This window comes from Ranitomeya variabilis, chromosome 2, assembly GCF_051348905.1.
Source record: "Ranitomeya variabilis isolate aRanVar5 chromosome 2, aRanVar5.hap1, whole genome shotgun sequence".
NCBI lineage: Eukaryota > Metazoa > Chordata > Amphibia > Anura > Dendrobatidae > Ranitomeya > Ranitomeya variabilis.
This window is the reverse complement of record NC_135233.1, coordinates 855,964,542-855,981,722: the sequence shown is the minus strand read 5'-3', so window position 1 is coordinate 855,981,722 and position 17,181 is coordinate 855,964,542. Positions and strand designations below refer to the sequence as shown.

At 47.8% G+C, this 17,181-nt stretch overlaps 1 protein-coding gene across 1 annotated transcript in view; it reads right to left on the bottom strand.

Annotated features, from left to right (window-relative positions):
- The window catches only part of LOC143808030 (receptor-transporting protein 3-like), a 32,753-nt gene extending 17,070 nt beyond the window's left edge, over positions 1-15,683 (bottom strand). Inside the window, exon 1 of the mRNA XM_077290255.1 lies at positions 15,247-15,683. Within this exon, the coding sequence (XP_077146370.1) occupies positions 15,247-15,566 (320 nt within the window). The 5' untranslated portion in view covers positions 15,567-15,683. The remainder of the gene's footprint in view (positions 1-15,246) is intronic.
- Between the last annotated feature and the right edge of the window lie 1,498 nt (positions 15,684-17,181).

Genomic DNA, 17,181 nt, shown 5'->3' with positions numbered 1-17,181 from the left:
ACTATCCCGGGAGCTCAGCAGGGAAGAACTACAACACCCAGCGCTAGAAGGTAGACACTGATTCCCACCTGTAAAGAGAACTTCTGATGTGCCTTTGGACCGGCCGGTCTCTGACAACCCAGTTAACAGCGCTCTGGACTGAGGTCTCCAAAACCTTCAGTAAAGAGGTAAAGAGACTGCAACCTGGTGTCCTCGTTATTTACCGCGACCTGCACCTCACAACTGCACCGCTACACCACCACTTATTCTACCGGACGTCCCTCACCGACAGACAGGGCCACGGACCGGGTCTAGCCACCGTGACAACCCCAGGACTGAGACCCAGAGGCCCGGTGCCGGGTACCCCTAGGCCCTGTGGCAGTGTGGGGGCGCTCCATATGCACCAGGACCTCCAACCCAGACAAGTAGTCCACGGACAAGAGAGAAAGAAGTAGCTGACAGCACATGAATCGCAGGATGCCAGTTCCAGATCCAATGACCGAATTGGAAATGAGATAATCCAAAGAACAAAAAAGGAACAGCATCCAGTCCAGGTGATGAAAAAGTGAAAAATCTTTATTCCGCCATGATGTGACATTTCGACCAATAATGGTCATTATCAACCATATACAACCATATACAGTTGTGGCCAAAAGTATTGACACCCCTGCAATTCTGTCAGATAATACTCAGTTTCTTCCTGAAAATGATTGCAAACACAAATTATTTGTTATTATTATCTTCATTTAATTTGTCTTAAATGAAAAAACACTAAAAGAATTGTCCTAAAGCCAAATTGGATATAATTCCACACCAAGCATAAAAAGGGGTGGACAAAAGTATTGGCACTGTTCGAAAAATCATGTGATGCTTCTCTAATTTGTGTAATTAACAGCACCTGTAACTTACCTGTGGCAATAACTAAATCACACATGCAGCTAGTTGACATGGATTAAAGTTGACTCAACCTCTGTCCTGTGTCCTTATGTGTACCACATTGAGCATGGAGAAAAGAAAGAAGACCAAAGAACTGTCTGAGGACTTGAGAAACCAAATTGTGAGGAAGCATGAGCAATCTCAAGGCTACAAGTCCATCTCCAAGGACCTGAATGTTCCTGTGTCTACCGTGCGCAGTCATCAAGAAGTTTAAAGCCCATGGCACTGTGGCTAACCTCCCTAGATGTGGACGGAAAAGAAAAATTGACAAGAGATTTCAACGCAAGATTGTGCGGATGTTGGATAAAGAACCCCGAAAAGGTGTCTTCCCTACGCGTTTCCCCTCCCGTTTGGGGGGTTCATCAGGGGAAGTTATAGTGATCACTATTTTCTCCTCACACAGAGGAGCTTGGCATGTTGAGAGGTCATATCGTGCCACTGCAGAAGACCTCGTTTTTTAGCCTGTATATCTTCCCCTGATGAACCCCCCAAACGGGAGGGGAAACACGCAGGGAAGACACCTTTTCGGGGTGGCTATATTTGATCATGGGCATCACTAAACAGGCTCACACTTGGGTACTGCCCTTGTAAGGGCGGGAGATGGCTACAGAGGGCACGACAGGGTAAATAGGCCCCCGTGTCTCCCCTCCCCCCCCCGCGGTCTTTTTTTCTCCCAATTTCCTGGTCGCGGACATCATCGCACTATAGAAAACTTCTGAGTGCCAGGAAACAACAACTTGGGTGAGATTGTGCCATTTTATTACAGTACACTGGGAATCATGAGCACTTTTTTATGGTGTATTTATGTCTTTTAGGTATACATAATAAATGTTAAGTTTTAATTTAGATTTAGTGACTGGCTTTGCTGGATCAGGCTGGAGTTTGCCAAAACTTACCTGAAAAAGCCTAAAACGTTTTGGAAGAATGTTCTGTGGTCAGATGAGACAAAAGTAGAGCTTTTTGGGCAAAGGCATCAACATAGAGTTTACAGGAGAAAAAAGAGGCATTCAAAGAAAAGAACACGGTCCCTAACAGTCAAACATGGCGGAGGTTCCCTGATGTTTTGGGGTTGCTTTGCTGCCTCAGGCACTGAACTGCTTGACCGTGTGAATGGCATTATGAAGTCTGAAGACTACCAACAAATTTTGCAGCATAATGTAGGGCCCAGTGTGAGAAAGTTGGGTCTCCCTCAGAGATCATGGGTCTTCCAGCAGGACAATGACCCAAAACACACTTCAAAAAGCACTAGAAAATGGTTTGAGAGAAAGCACTGGAGACTTCTAAGGTGGCCAGCAATGAGTCCAGACCTGAATACCATAGAGCACCTGTGGAGAGATCTAAAAATGGCAGTTTGGAAAAGGCACCCTTCAAATATCAGGGTCCTGGAGCTGTTTGCCAAAAAGAATGGTGTAAAATTCCAGCAGAGCATTGTAAGAAACTCATTGATGGTTACCGGAAGTGGTTGGTCGCAGTTATTTTGGTTAAAGGTTGTGCAACCAAGTATTAGGCTCAGGGTGCCAATACTTTTGTCTGGCCCATTTTTGGAGTTTTGTGTGAAATGATCAATGTTTTGCTTTTTGCTTCATTCTCTTTTGTGTTTTTTCATTTAAGACAAATTAAATGAAGATAATAATACCAAAGAATTTGTGATTGCAATAATTTTCAGGAAGAAACTGAGTATTATCTGACAGAATTGCAGGGGTGTCAATACTTTTGGCCACAACTGTATAGTGTGGAGGCACATCCACACCAATCACCAACAAGGTATTGCCCACTCAAATAAATACAAATAACATACAAAATTATAACATAATATACAACACAATTCCTATTCATCAAATACAATGTAAATATCTTATAAAATATATGAAAAATACAAAGAGATATCAAAAAAGAAGGAAATAAATTAATACAGATCAACCCCCTGCAAAATAGCAAACCAATCATGGTAAAGCAACATTGTAGTTATAGAAACCACAATCCAATCCGCACTCCCAATTTATGTAGAACGTGTAAACACACAGCCCCCAACCAATAGTGCTTATATTAGTGTTGGTGCTCAATACACCAGATCCCGACACAAACTGATCCCTCAATGTCATATCAGGGGGCCCCATTCCCATGGTATCTACATCATCCTGTTTAACAATAAACGCATTCACCTTCTGCAATGCATTATTATACTGGGTCACAGTCTCTCCCTCCCGCTGGACGTGGTGAAACAGTCGCACCTGCAGCTCCCCAACATTAGTGGGATCAACATGCATTTCTTCCAAGGTCTGCACCACCTTATCCAGAGTATCCCACTCGTGGGGGCAAAACATGGTTGAATACCGAGCCTCACCATCCAGAGTCATCAAAGCAATCTCAGCTTGCATAGCAGGGGTCAGTCCAGTCCCACATCATATTATTCCCTGTGAATTTTGAAAGATTGCTGAGCATGGCCCCTAATGGCAAGCTCGACCTTGGGGCACTCATGGTAGATTGATCTGCAAAACAATTTCTGATTTAATAGTTACAGGGAGAGACCTAATCGCAGGGAGCAACAGGGAACAAATCAGATCAATGCTAGGAGTTATAGAGGGAAAGGGCAACTCAAGGTGTTAGTTTATATATATGTCAATTTCACTTAGCGCGACTTGGGTGCCTGTCTCTTCTTCTGGATTGAATATTGGCTGCCGGTTGAGGCCAGTGCTGAGTTCTTCCAGCTTCCCTGCCTGACAAGTCGGTCTTCTCTCTTCTGGCGGCAGCAGGCGGTCATCAGTCTGACCCGCTGAGCCCCTAGTCCCTTATGCTGCACTGCAGCCAAAAGTATTCCACAGCAGTCTCCCACTCCTCCACAAGCCCGATGATGTCCTAAGGTCCTTACTGGCTAAACAACAAAGGGCATGGTGCACCACAGTATATATTTCAAATGCAATTATAATAATCACAGGGTGCTACTAACGTATTGAAAGGAGATGCAATTGTAGAGACCGCAGATAAAGAAGGATGCAGGGACAAAGAGGAGTCAGAAAGCAAATAACGTTTTTTTAACTTTCCTTTAACTTCCAACCCAACAAAGAATAACAACAGTTTTCCACGCAGGGAACTTAGGTACACGATCACAATTTCACAGTAAATCCTATCTACTATATAGGCGCCCTGAACTAAACCCGCGAAACACGACAGCGCCTCACTAGTGACCCACTAACAAGAACAAGTCAACCAAGTTCACTTATCAGTGTTGTTTCAACGATGCAGTCCTGATGGTGAAGCTCCGTCAGCGGCGTAGTCCTGATGGTGAAGCTCCGTCAGCGACGTAGTCCTGATGGCGGGGGAAGGAGGTGTCCTCCGTTGACGGGCCCAGGTGTAGATTCGAGTCCAGAATGTCTTTCGCGGTGCTGCGTTACCTCCCACAGGCGGACGTTGATTCGGGGTAACAGTTTCCACGTCCTGAGAGGGGTCTTTTTGAGAAGAATTAGCAGAATAATCGGTATCAGTCACAGCTAAGAAAAACCCAGGAGGGCCCGGAGCACTCTGTGGCAAGATGCTCCCGGGGAGCACGGTAATATTGTCCCTGAGCTGATCAGCGCTACCCCTCTGCCTGGGGGGTCGCTGACGACGAGTGCGCCTCTTTTTGGGGGCTCTGGTAATTGCCCGCAGTGTCTGTTGCACGTTCTCCCCCTGCTTCCAGCAAGTCTCACTGCGGCCTGCACACACACAACAACTGCGCTGCAGTTTCCTCTCCTCAGAGATTTCCCGCGCTTCTCTGTCCCTGCTTTCGCGCGTTTTGCTTTTTATCCTCTCCTCTCCCTGCGTCACTCTGCCTCCTGTCACATGAGCCTGGCTTCCCATGCGCCCCTCAAATCCGTCCCCCGGAACCCCGACTCCCGGCAACAATGGTTCCACCCGTCTGCACAGCTCACCAGGTCCCTGTCCCCTACATTCCCCCACCCTGTATGCTCGCCAGTCCCCGGGCGAGGCCTTCGCACTGACAGGTCACCCATCTGACGGGTTGTTCCACACTTGGGTCTGTCTAGTGTGTAAGTCAGGACTGTAGCGAGTTGTGGGTCTACCGGCAGTAGAACGTTCAGAACGTCGTGGCTCGGGTCCTTGTGTAGGGGGTGTTGGGGGAATGTCGTCAGCGGAAGGGTGACTGGTCAGGGGTAGTGTAGTAGTCGAGATAGGGGGAGTATTTTGACGCCGTTCTTCTTCTTCATCATCTTCTTCATCCCACCAATGGTTGTTGGGGGACTCAGTCATAGGTGGCTCTTCCCTGATTGCGGATTCCGGGGTGTCCGAGTCAACAGAGCGACACAACCGGAGCATGTTGCGATGAAGAATGCGAGTACCTGTACTTCCGGGGGCCTCAGACTGCACTTCATATACAGGTCCATGCGGGTCTATACGGCGAAGCACCCGATAGGGTGTTTTTTCCCAACGATGGTCTAACTTGTTTTGCGGTCTTTGCTCTCGAACGAGTACTCGATCACCTGGCCGGAACTCTGGGGGTTTTGCTGTAGGGGTGCTCCGATGCTCCACTTCCCGAATTCGAGTGTGTACCAGTCGGTGTAAGGTCTGCAGCCGATGCCGATGATCACGCACCCACGAAGCCATCCCTGTTCGGGGGCCTTCTTCCTCCGAAGACAGTTCCAGATCTGTCATGCCTTTTCCTGGGCGCCCAAAGACCGCTTCATACGGGGTGCGTCCTGTGACTTGATGAACTCTATTGTTGTAGACCCACACTAGGTCAGACACATACTCCGGCCAGCGGGCCTTCTGATCTTGTTCTAGCGCACGCAGCATTTGAAGCAAAGTCCGGTTAAACCGCTCACAAGCCCCATTTCCCTGGGGGTGATACGGTGTGGTGCGTGACTTATCAATGCCGTAGAGGCGATGCAGCTCTTCCATGACTTTGCCCAAGAAACAGGCGCCTTGATCCGAATGTATTCGCCTCGGACAGCCGTAAACTTGAATAAAGTTCTTACAGATAGCGCTCGCCGCCGACTCAGCTGTCTGATCACGGGTAGGGGTGACTACCGCGAATTTTGAAAAATGATCTACCATAACGAGGCAGTGTTCGTAGCCTTGATGCACTGCTCCAATGGTAATGTAGTCTATCATTAATACTTCAAAAGGGGCAGACGTCGTGATGCTCTGCACAGGCGCCCTTTCCTCCGGTGACTTGGTTAGCTCACATTGTCGACATTGTCTACAGGCAGTTTGTACTTCCGCAAGCAGCCGAGGATGATAGAACCGAGTTTGCAGCCACTTAAACGTCCTCTTCACTCCGAAGTGTGCCCCGCACTCATGAGCTTCTTTAGCAACTGCGGCCACCACGGGCCCTGGTAAGACCATCTGCCAGGTCGGCTCGGAATCTGCCTGAGCCATGGTTAAGTGGCATAAGAGCCCGTCCTGAAGAGTTAGGCGCTCCCACTGCCGCAGAAGAAGGTTCAGGTCTGACGGGAGAGTTTGTCCAGGGGTTCTCACGGGCAATAGACCATTCGTTATCCACTGTCGCAATGGAGCTAGTTCCTGGTCTTCCTGTTGCAGCCGTATCCATTCGTCCCGACTCTGAACCAACAGTCCTGTAGCCGTTCCGTTCCCGGTCTGTTCCCGGCTCACAGCCGTCCGAGCAGCGCCCCCGATGGCGTAGGGGATTTCTTCTCCCTCCAGCTCCTCATCTCGGTTAGTTCTTGGGGGGTTCTTCCGCAGACGAGATAACGCGTCAGCATGAACATTCTCCGCTCCTCGCTTGTAGAGGATACGGTATCTGTACTTGGCCATCCGGGCTACCCAGCGCTGTTCCAGGGCACCCAATTTTGCATTTTCCAGATGTGCCAATGGGTTGTTATCCGTGCGTATCAGCACCTCGGAACCGGCCAGGTACTCAGCGAACCGCTCCGTCATAGCCCACACCACGGCCAGCAGCTCCACCTTGAAAGAACTATAATTGTCCGGGTTCAACTCGGAGTCATGAAGAGACCGACTCGCATAGGCGATCACTCTCTCCCGCCCATCCTGAACCTGAGACAACACAGCCCCCAATCCCTGAGAGTTGCCGTCGGTGTGTAGGATGAACGGTTGCGAAAAGTCCGCATAAGCCAACACCGGCGGCTCCATGAGAGCTGTCTTCAAGTCCCGGAACGCTGCTTCTTGTGGCTCCTGCCATTGTATCTTCTTTCCCCGTTCCTTGGGGGAGCTTCCTTTCAGCAGGACTTGTAAATTGTGAGAACGGCGAGCAAAGTTCTTCACGAAGCGCCGGTAGTACCCAGCGAGGCCCAAGAACGCCCGTACATCCTTGGCGGTCTCCGGTGTGGGCCACTCCTGGATTGCGGCAATCTTCTCCTGCGATGGCCGGACTCCTTCGGCGGACACCACATGCCCCAGGTACTCGATCTGTTCCCGGAACAAGTGACACTTCTGGGGCTTCACCTTAAGCCCGTATTTCAGCAACCGGTCTAGTACCTGCTCCAGTCGGCACAGATGTTCCTCGAATGTTGGAGCATAGATGATGATGTCATCCAGATAAATGAGAGTGGCCTCGAAGTTCAAATCCCCCAGACACCGCTCCATTAATCGTTGGAAGGTGCCTGGAGCGTTGGCCAGCCCAAACGGCATTCGATTGAACTCGAATAGCCCCATGGGAAGGATAAACGCTGTCTTAGGACGATCTGCTTCTGTCATCGGGACCTGCCAGTATCCGCTGGCTAGGTCTAAGGTGGAAAAATATTTGGCCCAACCCAGCACGGAGAGAGACTCCTCGATACGGGGAAGTGGATAAGAGTCTCGGACGGTGCATGCATTTAGCTTACGATAGTCCACACAGAACCGGAGCGTGCCGTCCTTTTTCCGCACCAGCACGATCGGGGCAGCCCACGGGCTCTGACTCTCGCGGATCACTCCCTTTTGTAGCATCTGGCCTAACAACGTCTTTACTTCCTGGTACATCTGCGGGGGAATCTGTCTGTACCGCTCCCTGATGGGCACTGTATCTCCGGTCGGAATTCCATGTTCGATGGCCGTGGTACAGCCAAAATCATCTTCATGTTGTGCGAACACTTTAGCATAATGTCCAAGGAGTCGCTGCACTTGTGAGATCTGTGATGGATCCAGGCCCGACAATTCCGTCCGCATGTGCTCCAGAATAGTTTGACCCTTTCGAAACGCTATTGGCTCAGGATCCTGCGTAGACCGGACACTGACCATCCAGGGATCAGGGGAATCCACCGTTAACTGCAAAGTATCTGGAGGGGGCATCACTTCTAAAGGTCGTAACACTTTGGCCATCTCACTTCGGACCCGTAGCACGACATCGTGTTCGTCCACATTCACACATCGCACTGGTACGGCCCCATTTTTAACAGTAGCCAGGGATCGGGCCACCAGCAGTCCTGTGGACAAAGGGGATGTAAAGGTGGGCTCAATCTGTACTTGTACTCCTTCTAGAGGGATGCGAGCTCGTATGGGCAGGGATATAACAGTCTGTCCTGGGGGGAACGTCACCTTTGCTGTCGGGGAAGTAATTACTCTCCCTAGTATGTCTCCCTCCTGACAGGTCTCTTGTACTTGGACTTCCCTCACTAACTGTCTGAACACGGAGCCCTGAGGTGTACTGGTCCCCCACTGATTGAGTGTCTCTTGCGTAGTCTCCCCTAACAGAAAACTGCCAAAATCTTTCAATACGTTCATCCCCAAGGTCACAGTATGTTGTGGGCCGGGATCTCCCCGTGTTAACACAACCCCCCGGCGGCCCAGGTCCTTTCCACATAAAGATATTTGCTTCCAGGTGACCCCTTCCACTGGGATGGGCAGCTGATTGGCGGCCTGTAACCGAATTACGGGACCCCATTGGGGTCTGACTGTCAAAGGAAAGTGTTTTCTAAAATAAGCCTCGGGCATAGTCGTGACTTGGGACCCGGTGTCCACCAGACAACGGACAGCCCGCCCTTCAAACTCTGCCCAAACCAGGGGGCAGCTGGCAACCAAATTTCCGGGACTTTCACCACCCATCCGCGGGGACTCTGGCTCCGAGCGTCGTCCCCTTAGCTCGGAGCCCTCTAGTTTAACGCCTGACGGGACGAGGCCCTCCCTCTCCGGGGGCACTCCCGTGCGAAATGTCCTGCCTCCCCGCAACCATAGCAAGCACCGGGGACCGGATAATATCCTGGACGAGCGCCACGAGCTGGACTCCCAGACCCTTGCCCCCGGGGTAGCTCCCTTGGGCTTCGCGCATTCTTTTTAACTTCAGCCAGTTCGTCCCTGATTTGTTTGAGCTCCTGCCGCATCTCCTGAACCCACGACGGCTCACCCCCTCCTGGTGCAGCGGTCTGGATAACCCGAGTCTCTCCTGTCAGGACCGTCACCCCCCTCTCTTGCTCCCGGGTGCGGGCCTCATTGCCTATGTCGGAGAGAGTCAGGCGCGGGTCGACCCGCACTCGTTCACGTAGAGCCTGTTTGGTCAACTCATCTCGCAGTCCCGTCACCAGTTGGTCGCGCAGGGTCACGTCAACATGTCCCATCCCCATACCATCTTTCCGCACGATTGCAATGTTTAGCTCTTGCAGAGAATTCATGTACTGAGTGACAGTCTCGCCTTCTTTTTGTCGCCGTCCAAACAACCGGGCCCGCAGCTCTCCCACGTCGGTGGGATCCCCGTGCGTCCCCTCTAACACATTTAACACCCCGGTAAAAGTATTCCGCTCTGTGGGGGGTCTCAACATCACTGAATCTCGGGCCTCTCCGTCTAAGGCCATAATGGCCACCTCTGCTTCCAGGGCCGGGGTCATAGGATGCATCCTCAGCAGCCCCCGCATCCTTTCAGTCCAACTCCACAACAACATGTTGCTCCCATTAAACTTGGGTAGGTTATTCAACATGGCCCCCAATGAGAGAGACGCTCTCGGGCCAGCCCCATCCTCCGTATCTTCTGGCTCCCTCTTTGGATCCTGCATCCTGCCGACTACGCCAAATGTAGAGACCGCAGATAAAGAAGGATGCAGGGACAAAGAGGAGTCAGAAAGCAAATAACGTTTTTTTAACTTTCCTTTAACTTCCAACCCAACAAAGAATAACAACAGTTTTCCACGCAGGGAACTTAGGTACACGATCACAATTTCACAGTAAATCCTATCTACTATATAGGCGCCCTGAACTAAACCCGCGAAACACGACAGCACCTCACTAGTGACCCACTAACAAGAACAAGTCAACCAAGTTCACTTATCAGTGTTGTTTCAACGATGCAGTCCTGATGGTGAAGCTCCGTCAGCGGCGTAGTCCTGATGGTGAAGCTCCATCAGCGACGTAGTCCTGATGGCGGGGGAAGGAGGTGTCCTCCGTTGACGGGCCCAGGTGTAGATTCGAGTCCAGAATGTCTTTCGCGGTGCTGCGTTACCTCCCACAGGCGGACGTTGATTCGGGGTAACAGTTTCCACGTCCTGAGAGGGGTCTTTTTGAGAAGAATTAGCAGAATAATCGGTATCAGTCACAGCTAAGAAAAACCCAGGAGGGCCCGGAGCACTCTGTGGCAAGATGCTCCCGGGGAGCACGGTAATATTGTCCCTGAGCTGATCAGCGCTACCCCTCTGCCTGGGGGGTCGCTGACGACGAGTGCGCCTCTTTTTGGGGGCTCTGGTAATTGCCCGCAGTGTCTGTTGCACGTTCTCCCCCTGCTTCCAGCAAGTCTCACTGCGGCCTGCACACACACAACAACTGCGCTGCAGTTTCCTCTCCTCAGAGATTTCCCGCGCTTCTCTGTCCCTGCTTTCGCGCGTTTTGCTTTTTATCCTCTCCTCTCCCTGCGTCACTCTGCCTCCTGTCACATGAGCCTGGCTTCCCATGCGCCCCTCAAATCCGTCCCCCAGAACCCCGACTCCCGGCAACAATGGTTCCACCCGTCTGCACAGCTCACCAGGTCCCTGTCCCCTACACAATAACTGGAGGAAAGACTAATGCGTATGTAGAAAGTGCACACCCGAGGTACAGAAAATATCAGAAACTACTTTATTGTCACCAAAGCACAAACATGATTAAAAACATTTAAAAACATCAACGATAAAACCCCCATCCATGTACTCTAATACATCTACAGTATGTAACCCTAGGACATGATACCGTAGCAACATAGGCCCTCATAATGGAAGTGCAATATGCATGAATAATGTAAACACCAAAAAGTTATCATAAGGTCATAACAATCCATCTATAAATAATAAAATAACAATCAATTAAGTCAATATAGTTGGCTGAGTGCACATACCATGGACCCTGCAATATTGTTTACACCTCAGTGAATAATATCTATGTACCAATGAATAAATTATTTTACATATTATTATCAAAAGAAGAAAAGATAATCCGTCCCCAGTGTTACAAAAGAAGAGGGGAAACCACTCAAATAGCAGAGAAAAAAAACAAACACCAGAACTATGGAGTAAACCATAAAAATACTAACAAGGATATAAGATTTAAAATATATCTTTTTTATTCACAACAGTTTTACTACAAGATAAATTGTGTGCAGATATCAGGACAAAAAGTAATAAGATATAAAGGGGTCTAAATAATGGACCAAAAAATGTATAAGCTCAATAATATATTAGGGCCTAAGTAAAACAAGGAGGCACCGGAAAAGGATATTGAAGATCTCCAGCAATTCAGTGAGAACGTGCTTAATTTAAAAATCCACAAGTGATACCATTACCATATGGTTAAGCGGGAGAACAACATTTATCCTTACTAAAATCATTGTGCAGTAGTGGCTAAATATAATTCGACAACCAAAAACTCCATATAGCAACAATGTGCAAGGTGCAATGTGCAAAAATATATAAATAAATTGGAGATCCATACCTTTAAGGTGCCACCTGGTCCTAATAATGCGCACACCCCAACGCGCGTTTCGGATTGAAAATCCTTCATTAGTATAACAAGGATAAGTATTAGCATAAGGGCACAGACAGATGTTGTATAACTCATGCAAGGATCGCATTGCAATCCTCGAACTGGCCAGTACCTCTCCTGACATGAGCGTGACAGCGTGATGGATTACTATGCAGCTGTCCCACTCAGCTGTGGAGAGCTGACAGTCAGTCCGAGGATTGCGATGTGATCCTCCCATGAGAAAAACATCCGTCTGTCTGCCCCCTAACAATTATAACAATACAGTAACCACAAGCTGCATTCCATTTAATAATAAGCAATTTATTATTATTATAAAGTTATTAAAGGCTCGGGATAATTGTTTACAGTCACTGTGAGGCTACAGACTGCAAAATCATGATGGGGTGTGTGTTAGGGCTAGCGGAACGCACCAAATAATTAGAAAGATAGAGTAAGGTGCGTTCACAGCCCGGGGTCCACCGTGCAGAGATGGAGCCTGCTGCTAAGTAATGACGGACTACAGTACGGACCAAAAGTTTGGACACACCTTCTCATTTAAAGATTTTTCTGCATTTTCATGACTATGAAAATTGTAAATTCACACTGAAGGCATCAAAACTATGAATTAACACATGTGGAATTATATACTTAACAAAAAAGTGTGAAACAACTGAAAATATGTTTTATATTCTAGGTTCTTCAAAGTAGCCACCTTTTGCTTTGATGACTTCTTTGCACACTCTTAGAATTCTCTTGATGAGCTTCAAGAGGTAGTCACCGGAAATGGTCTTCCAACAATCTTGAAGGAGTTCCCAGAGATGCTGGGCACTTGTTGGCCCTTTTGCCTTCACTCTGCGGTCCAGCTCAACCCAAACCATCTCGATTGGGTTCAGGTCTGGTGACTGTGGAGGTTAGGTCATCTGGAGTAGCACCCCATCACTTTCCTTCTTGGTCAAATAGCCCTTACACAGCCTGGAGGTGTGTTTGGGGTCATTGTCCTGTTGAAAAATAAATGATGGTCCAACAAAACGCAAACCGGATGGAATAGCATGCCGCTGCAAGATGCTGTGGTAGCCATATTGGTTCAGTATGCCTTCAATTTTGAATAAATCCCCAACAGTGTCACCAGCAAAGCACCCCCACACCATCACACCTCCTCCTCCATGCTTCACGGTGGGAACCAGGCATGTATAGTCCATCCGTTCACCTTTTCTGCGTCGCACAAAGACACGGTGGTTGGAACCAAAGATCTCAAATTTGGACTCATCAGCCCAAAGCACAGATTTCCAGTGGTCTAATGTCTATTCAGTGTGTTCTTTAGCCCAAACAAGTCTCTTCTGCTTGTTGCCTGTCCTTAGCAGTGGTTTCCTAGCAGCTATTTTACCATGAAGGCCTGATGCACAAAGTCTCCTCTTAACAGTTGTTGTAGTCTGTGTGTCATTGACCTGGTCTCTAATCTGAGCTTCTGTTAACCTCTGATTTCTGAGGCTGGTGACTCTGATAAACTTATCCTCAGAAGCAGAGGTGACTCTTGGTATGCCTTTCCTGGGGCGGTCCTCATGTGAGCCAGTTTCTTGGTAGCGCTTGTTGGTTTTTGCCACTGCACTTGGGGACACTTTCAGTTTTCCCAATTTTTCGGACTGACTGACCTTCATTTCTTAAAGTAATGATGGCCACTTGTTTTTCTTTACTTAGGTGCTTTTTTCTTCCCATAATACAAATTCTAACAGTCTATTCAGTAAGACTATCAGCTGTGTATCCACCAGACTTCTGCACAACATAACTGATGGTCCCAACCCCATTTAAAAGGCAAGAAATCCCACTTATTAAACCTGACAGGGTACACCTGTGATGTGAAAACCATTTCCGGTGACTACCTCTTGAAGCTCATCACGAGAATGCCAAGAGTGTGCAAAGCAGTCATCAAAGCAAAAGGTGGCTACTTTGAAGAACCTAGAATATAAGACATATTTTCAGTTGTTTCACACTTTTTTGTTAAGTATATAATTCCACATATGTTAGTTCATAGTTTTAATGCCTTCAGTGTGATTTTACATTTTTCATAGTCATGAAAATACAGAAAAATCTTTAAATGAGAAGGTGTGTCCAAACTTTTGGTCTGCACTGTATATGGCAGTATAATATGGATTCACACATGGGTTAATTTCACCCAGTATGAAGAAAGCGAACCCTGTTACGTCACAGGGCCACGGTACCGCACAAAGAGCGCAAGCAAGGAGTCACAGAACTCTACCCCTAGACTCGGGATTAGAGTACAACTAGACCTCTTGCGCTCGACACCGCAACTGGGGTGTCAGCGTAACTAAAATAATAATTTAGATGCCCGGGAGCGCTCTGGAGGATGCCACTAACCACATAGGCTTGGGTAAGGAAAGCGCTGTGAAAGCGCATGGCGCCGCACTTGCGGTCACAGCAATCTGACGCTGTGTTGTGTGTCACGTGCTGATGGCTAAGTCGGGCGCTAGATAGCAATCATCCACCTTACGCGAGCAGTCATACACAAGGGAGGGGATAATTAATGAATGACTTTCACACATCAACACACACAAGTTTACAAGTGTACACTAGCGCATGGCCATGCGGCCATGTGAACCTTTTATAGCTGCAGCAAGTACAGGACCTTCCCAGAAGGACCAATGGGAGGCTGCCACAGAAGTTGAGCACCTTCAGGACCTTCCTAGAGGACCAAAAAGATTTGCTGCAGTATCTAAGCATGTGACCCTTGATCTCCAACGAGAGATCTTGCCCTGGGCATGCTCAGAAGGAGAAAAGCAGGACTTAGTCCCAATAACGTCTGCTCGCCGCTGCCCAGTGCTGGCTACAATGGCAGAAGCTGGAAAGGAAGCAGTAACCCTTTGCACAGAGTCAGACTGAGCAAGACATAGGGACTGACATCTCTGCTGAGCAAACTCCACTGCGGCTGGAGAAGAATGCGAGACCACAGCGGAGATGGCTCAAGATTCCCCCTGTGCAGAGGCGGGAACCCGACACCTAACAGTGTGGCTGCCATCATGAGACCCCAAGACCACTGGTGCGATCAGGCGATCAGGAGGTCATGCCACCATGTTTGCTATTTGCTTGTGTCAACTAGATAAGTTTGACTTCACTCAATTGGAAGAAGCCAAAAGAGTCATCACATGACCCCCTACTCACATCAATATATCATATAACTTTGCAGGTTTCAAAAGTTCAATGCAGGTCAATCTATACAGTGTAAAAAAAAGAAGCACAGCGGATATAAGATGTCTATTATCCCCATCTACTTTGCTAGAACTAAGATGCTGCAGTTTTTATGCAACGAAAAAATGCAGAGTAAAAAATTCATTGTACAGGTGTACTAGGTGCTAGAAAAAAAACTGAAAAACAAAGAAAACATTTCATACTTTCCTTTGGAATTTTGTTGAGTGATTCTTCCACTACTCATAGCATAGCTAATTTCGTTACCTGGCAAAGGTGCGCTGTGTGTGCAGTAGATACCCCTGCTGCACCTGGAGGTGTTCATCCACACTAAAGCTCCACACGTGATTATTTCTTCCACACATGGTTAATTCCTGTTTCTCAATGTCAAATAAGTTTTGCCACTTATAATCCTCCATTTTCAGTTGTCTCCCAGTGTAGGTTATTGTACTGATGCCGTGCTGATCTTCTCTACATACAAGTGTCAGAGAAATGAAACTGCAAGTGTCTTGGGGGTTTGTCTGAGAATGCTGACGAGTGTTCAATAAACTAACTGTTCTCCTTGCACAGTTAAAGGGACAGTACATGTATTTTATTTTTTACTTTTTCAGGAGATCATATAATTTTTTTATAAAGTTAAAATTCAGAATTTTGCTGATATGTTTATCTTATTTGAGTGCAGTTTGCTCAAAGATTTTTTTTTTTTTAGGTAGGTATGGCCAGTGGCATACCGTTAATAGCGGCAGACTGTACAGCTACTATGGGATTCGTGAGTTGGTGGGGGCCCAGTGCCAGCGTCCCCCCTCTTTCTGTCTGCCATCACATCGATGCCGATACACATGAAAGCAATGATGGAAGAGGGAGTTGTTGTTTTTTAAATCATTGGTGATTTTATTGTACTGTTTGGAGAGCTGTGTGGGGTTCATTAGACAGTTAGCAGAGGTATGTGAATGCCCTTATACAGTTTGCTAGACTATGTTGGGCCCATTATACTATTTGAAGGGCTATGAGGGGCCCTTGTACAGTTTTCAGGGCCCAATATACTGTTTAGAGGGCTATTTGGGGGCCATGTTACAGTTTGGAGGGCTATGTTGCGAAGATTATACAGTTTGCAAGGCTATGTTGGGTCTAATTTACTGTTTGGAGGGCTATGTGAGGGCCATTATACTGTTTGGAGGGCTATATGGGGGCTATTATCATGTTTGGAGGGCTATGTATGGGCCATTATACTTGCTGCATATGCTCCTCTCTTACCCCGTCAAATATATTTTTTTTTGTGTAGGGTGCTCAATAACTTTTTGCTTCTTGCACATGGCATCTAGTGTTTAGTTACCATGAACTGTAGTTATGGACATACATGCATTTGTGTAACGATGGCCATGGCCGGTCCTCATAGGAGGGAGCCCGCCAGTGACCGGTGCTCTTTTAAATACTAAAAAACACATACCATAAAGATACAGCCTTCCCAAAACCTGTCCAATGACTGATGCACTAGCAGAATACATCAGGCCCCCACTTATAAAGGCTAAGAGCAAACTACTGATAAAAACAGCCACCAGTACACCTAGCAAATTATGGAGGGGTTGGCTGCCTAGTAGAAAAATTGCACACAAATAGAGCTTAAATAGGACGCCAGTCACACAGGTATGTGTGGTGCGAAGTGTCTGGCTGACAGCCTGTTGATGACACCCAAAGTATTAGCAGGCGGGCTGCCCAGCGCAATACATATATATGCACCCCACAGAGACAGTCGCCCCAGTACACCAAGCCAACAAAAAGGGACCTAGCTGCATCCTGCAAAAAATGATAAAAAGTGCAGCCCGCCTGCTAATACTTTGGGCATCATTAATAGGCCGTTAGCCAGAACTTTGCACCACACATACCTGTTTGACTGGCGTCCTATTTAAGCCCTATTTGTGTGCGATGTTTCTACTAGGCAGTCAAACCCTCCATAATCAACCTCATTGAACTGGAGCGGGTGCAGAGAAGAGCGACCAAGGTTATTAGAGGACTGGGGGGTCTGCAATACCAAGATAGGTTATTATACTTGGGGCTATTTAGTTTGGAAAAACGAAGACTAAGGGGTGATCTTATTTTAATGTATAAATATATGAGGGGACAGTACAAAGACCTTTCTGATGATCTTTTTAATCATAGACCTGAGACAGGGACAAGGGGGCATCCTCTACGTCTGGAGGAAAG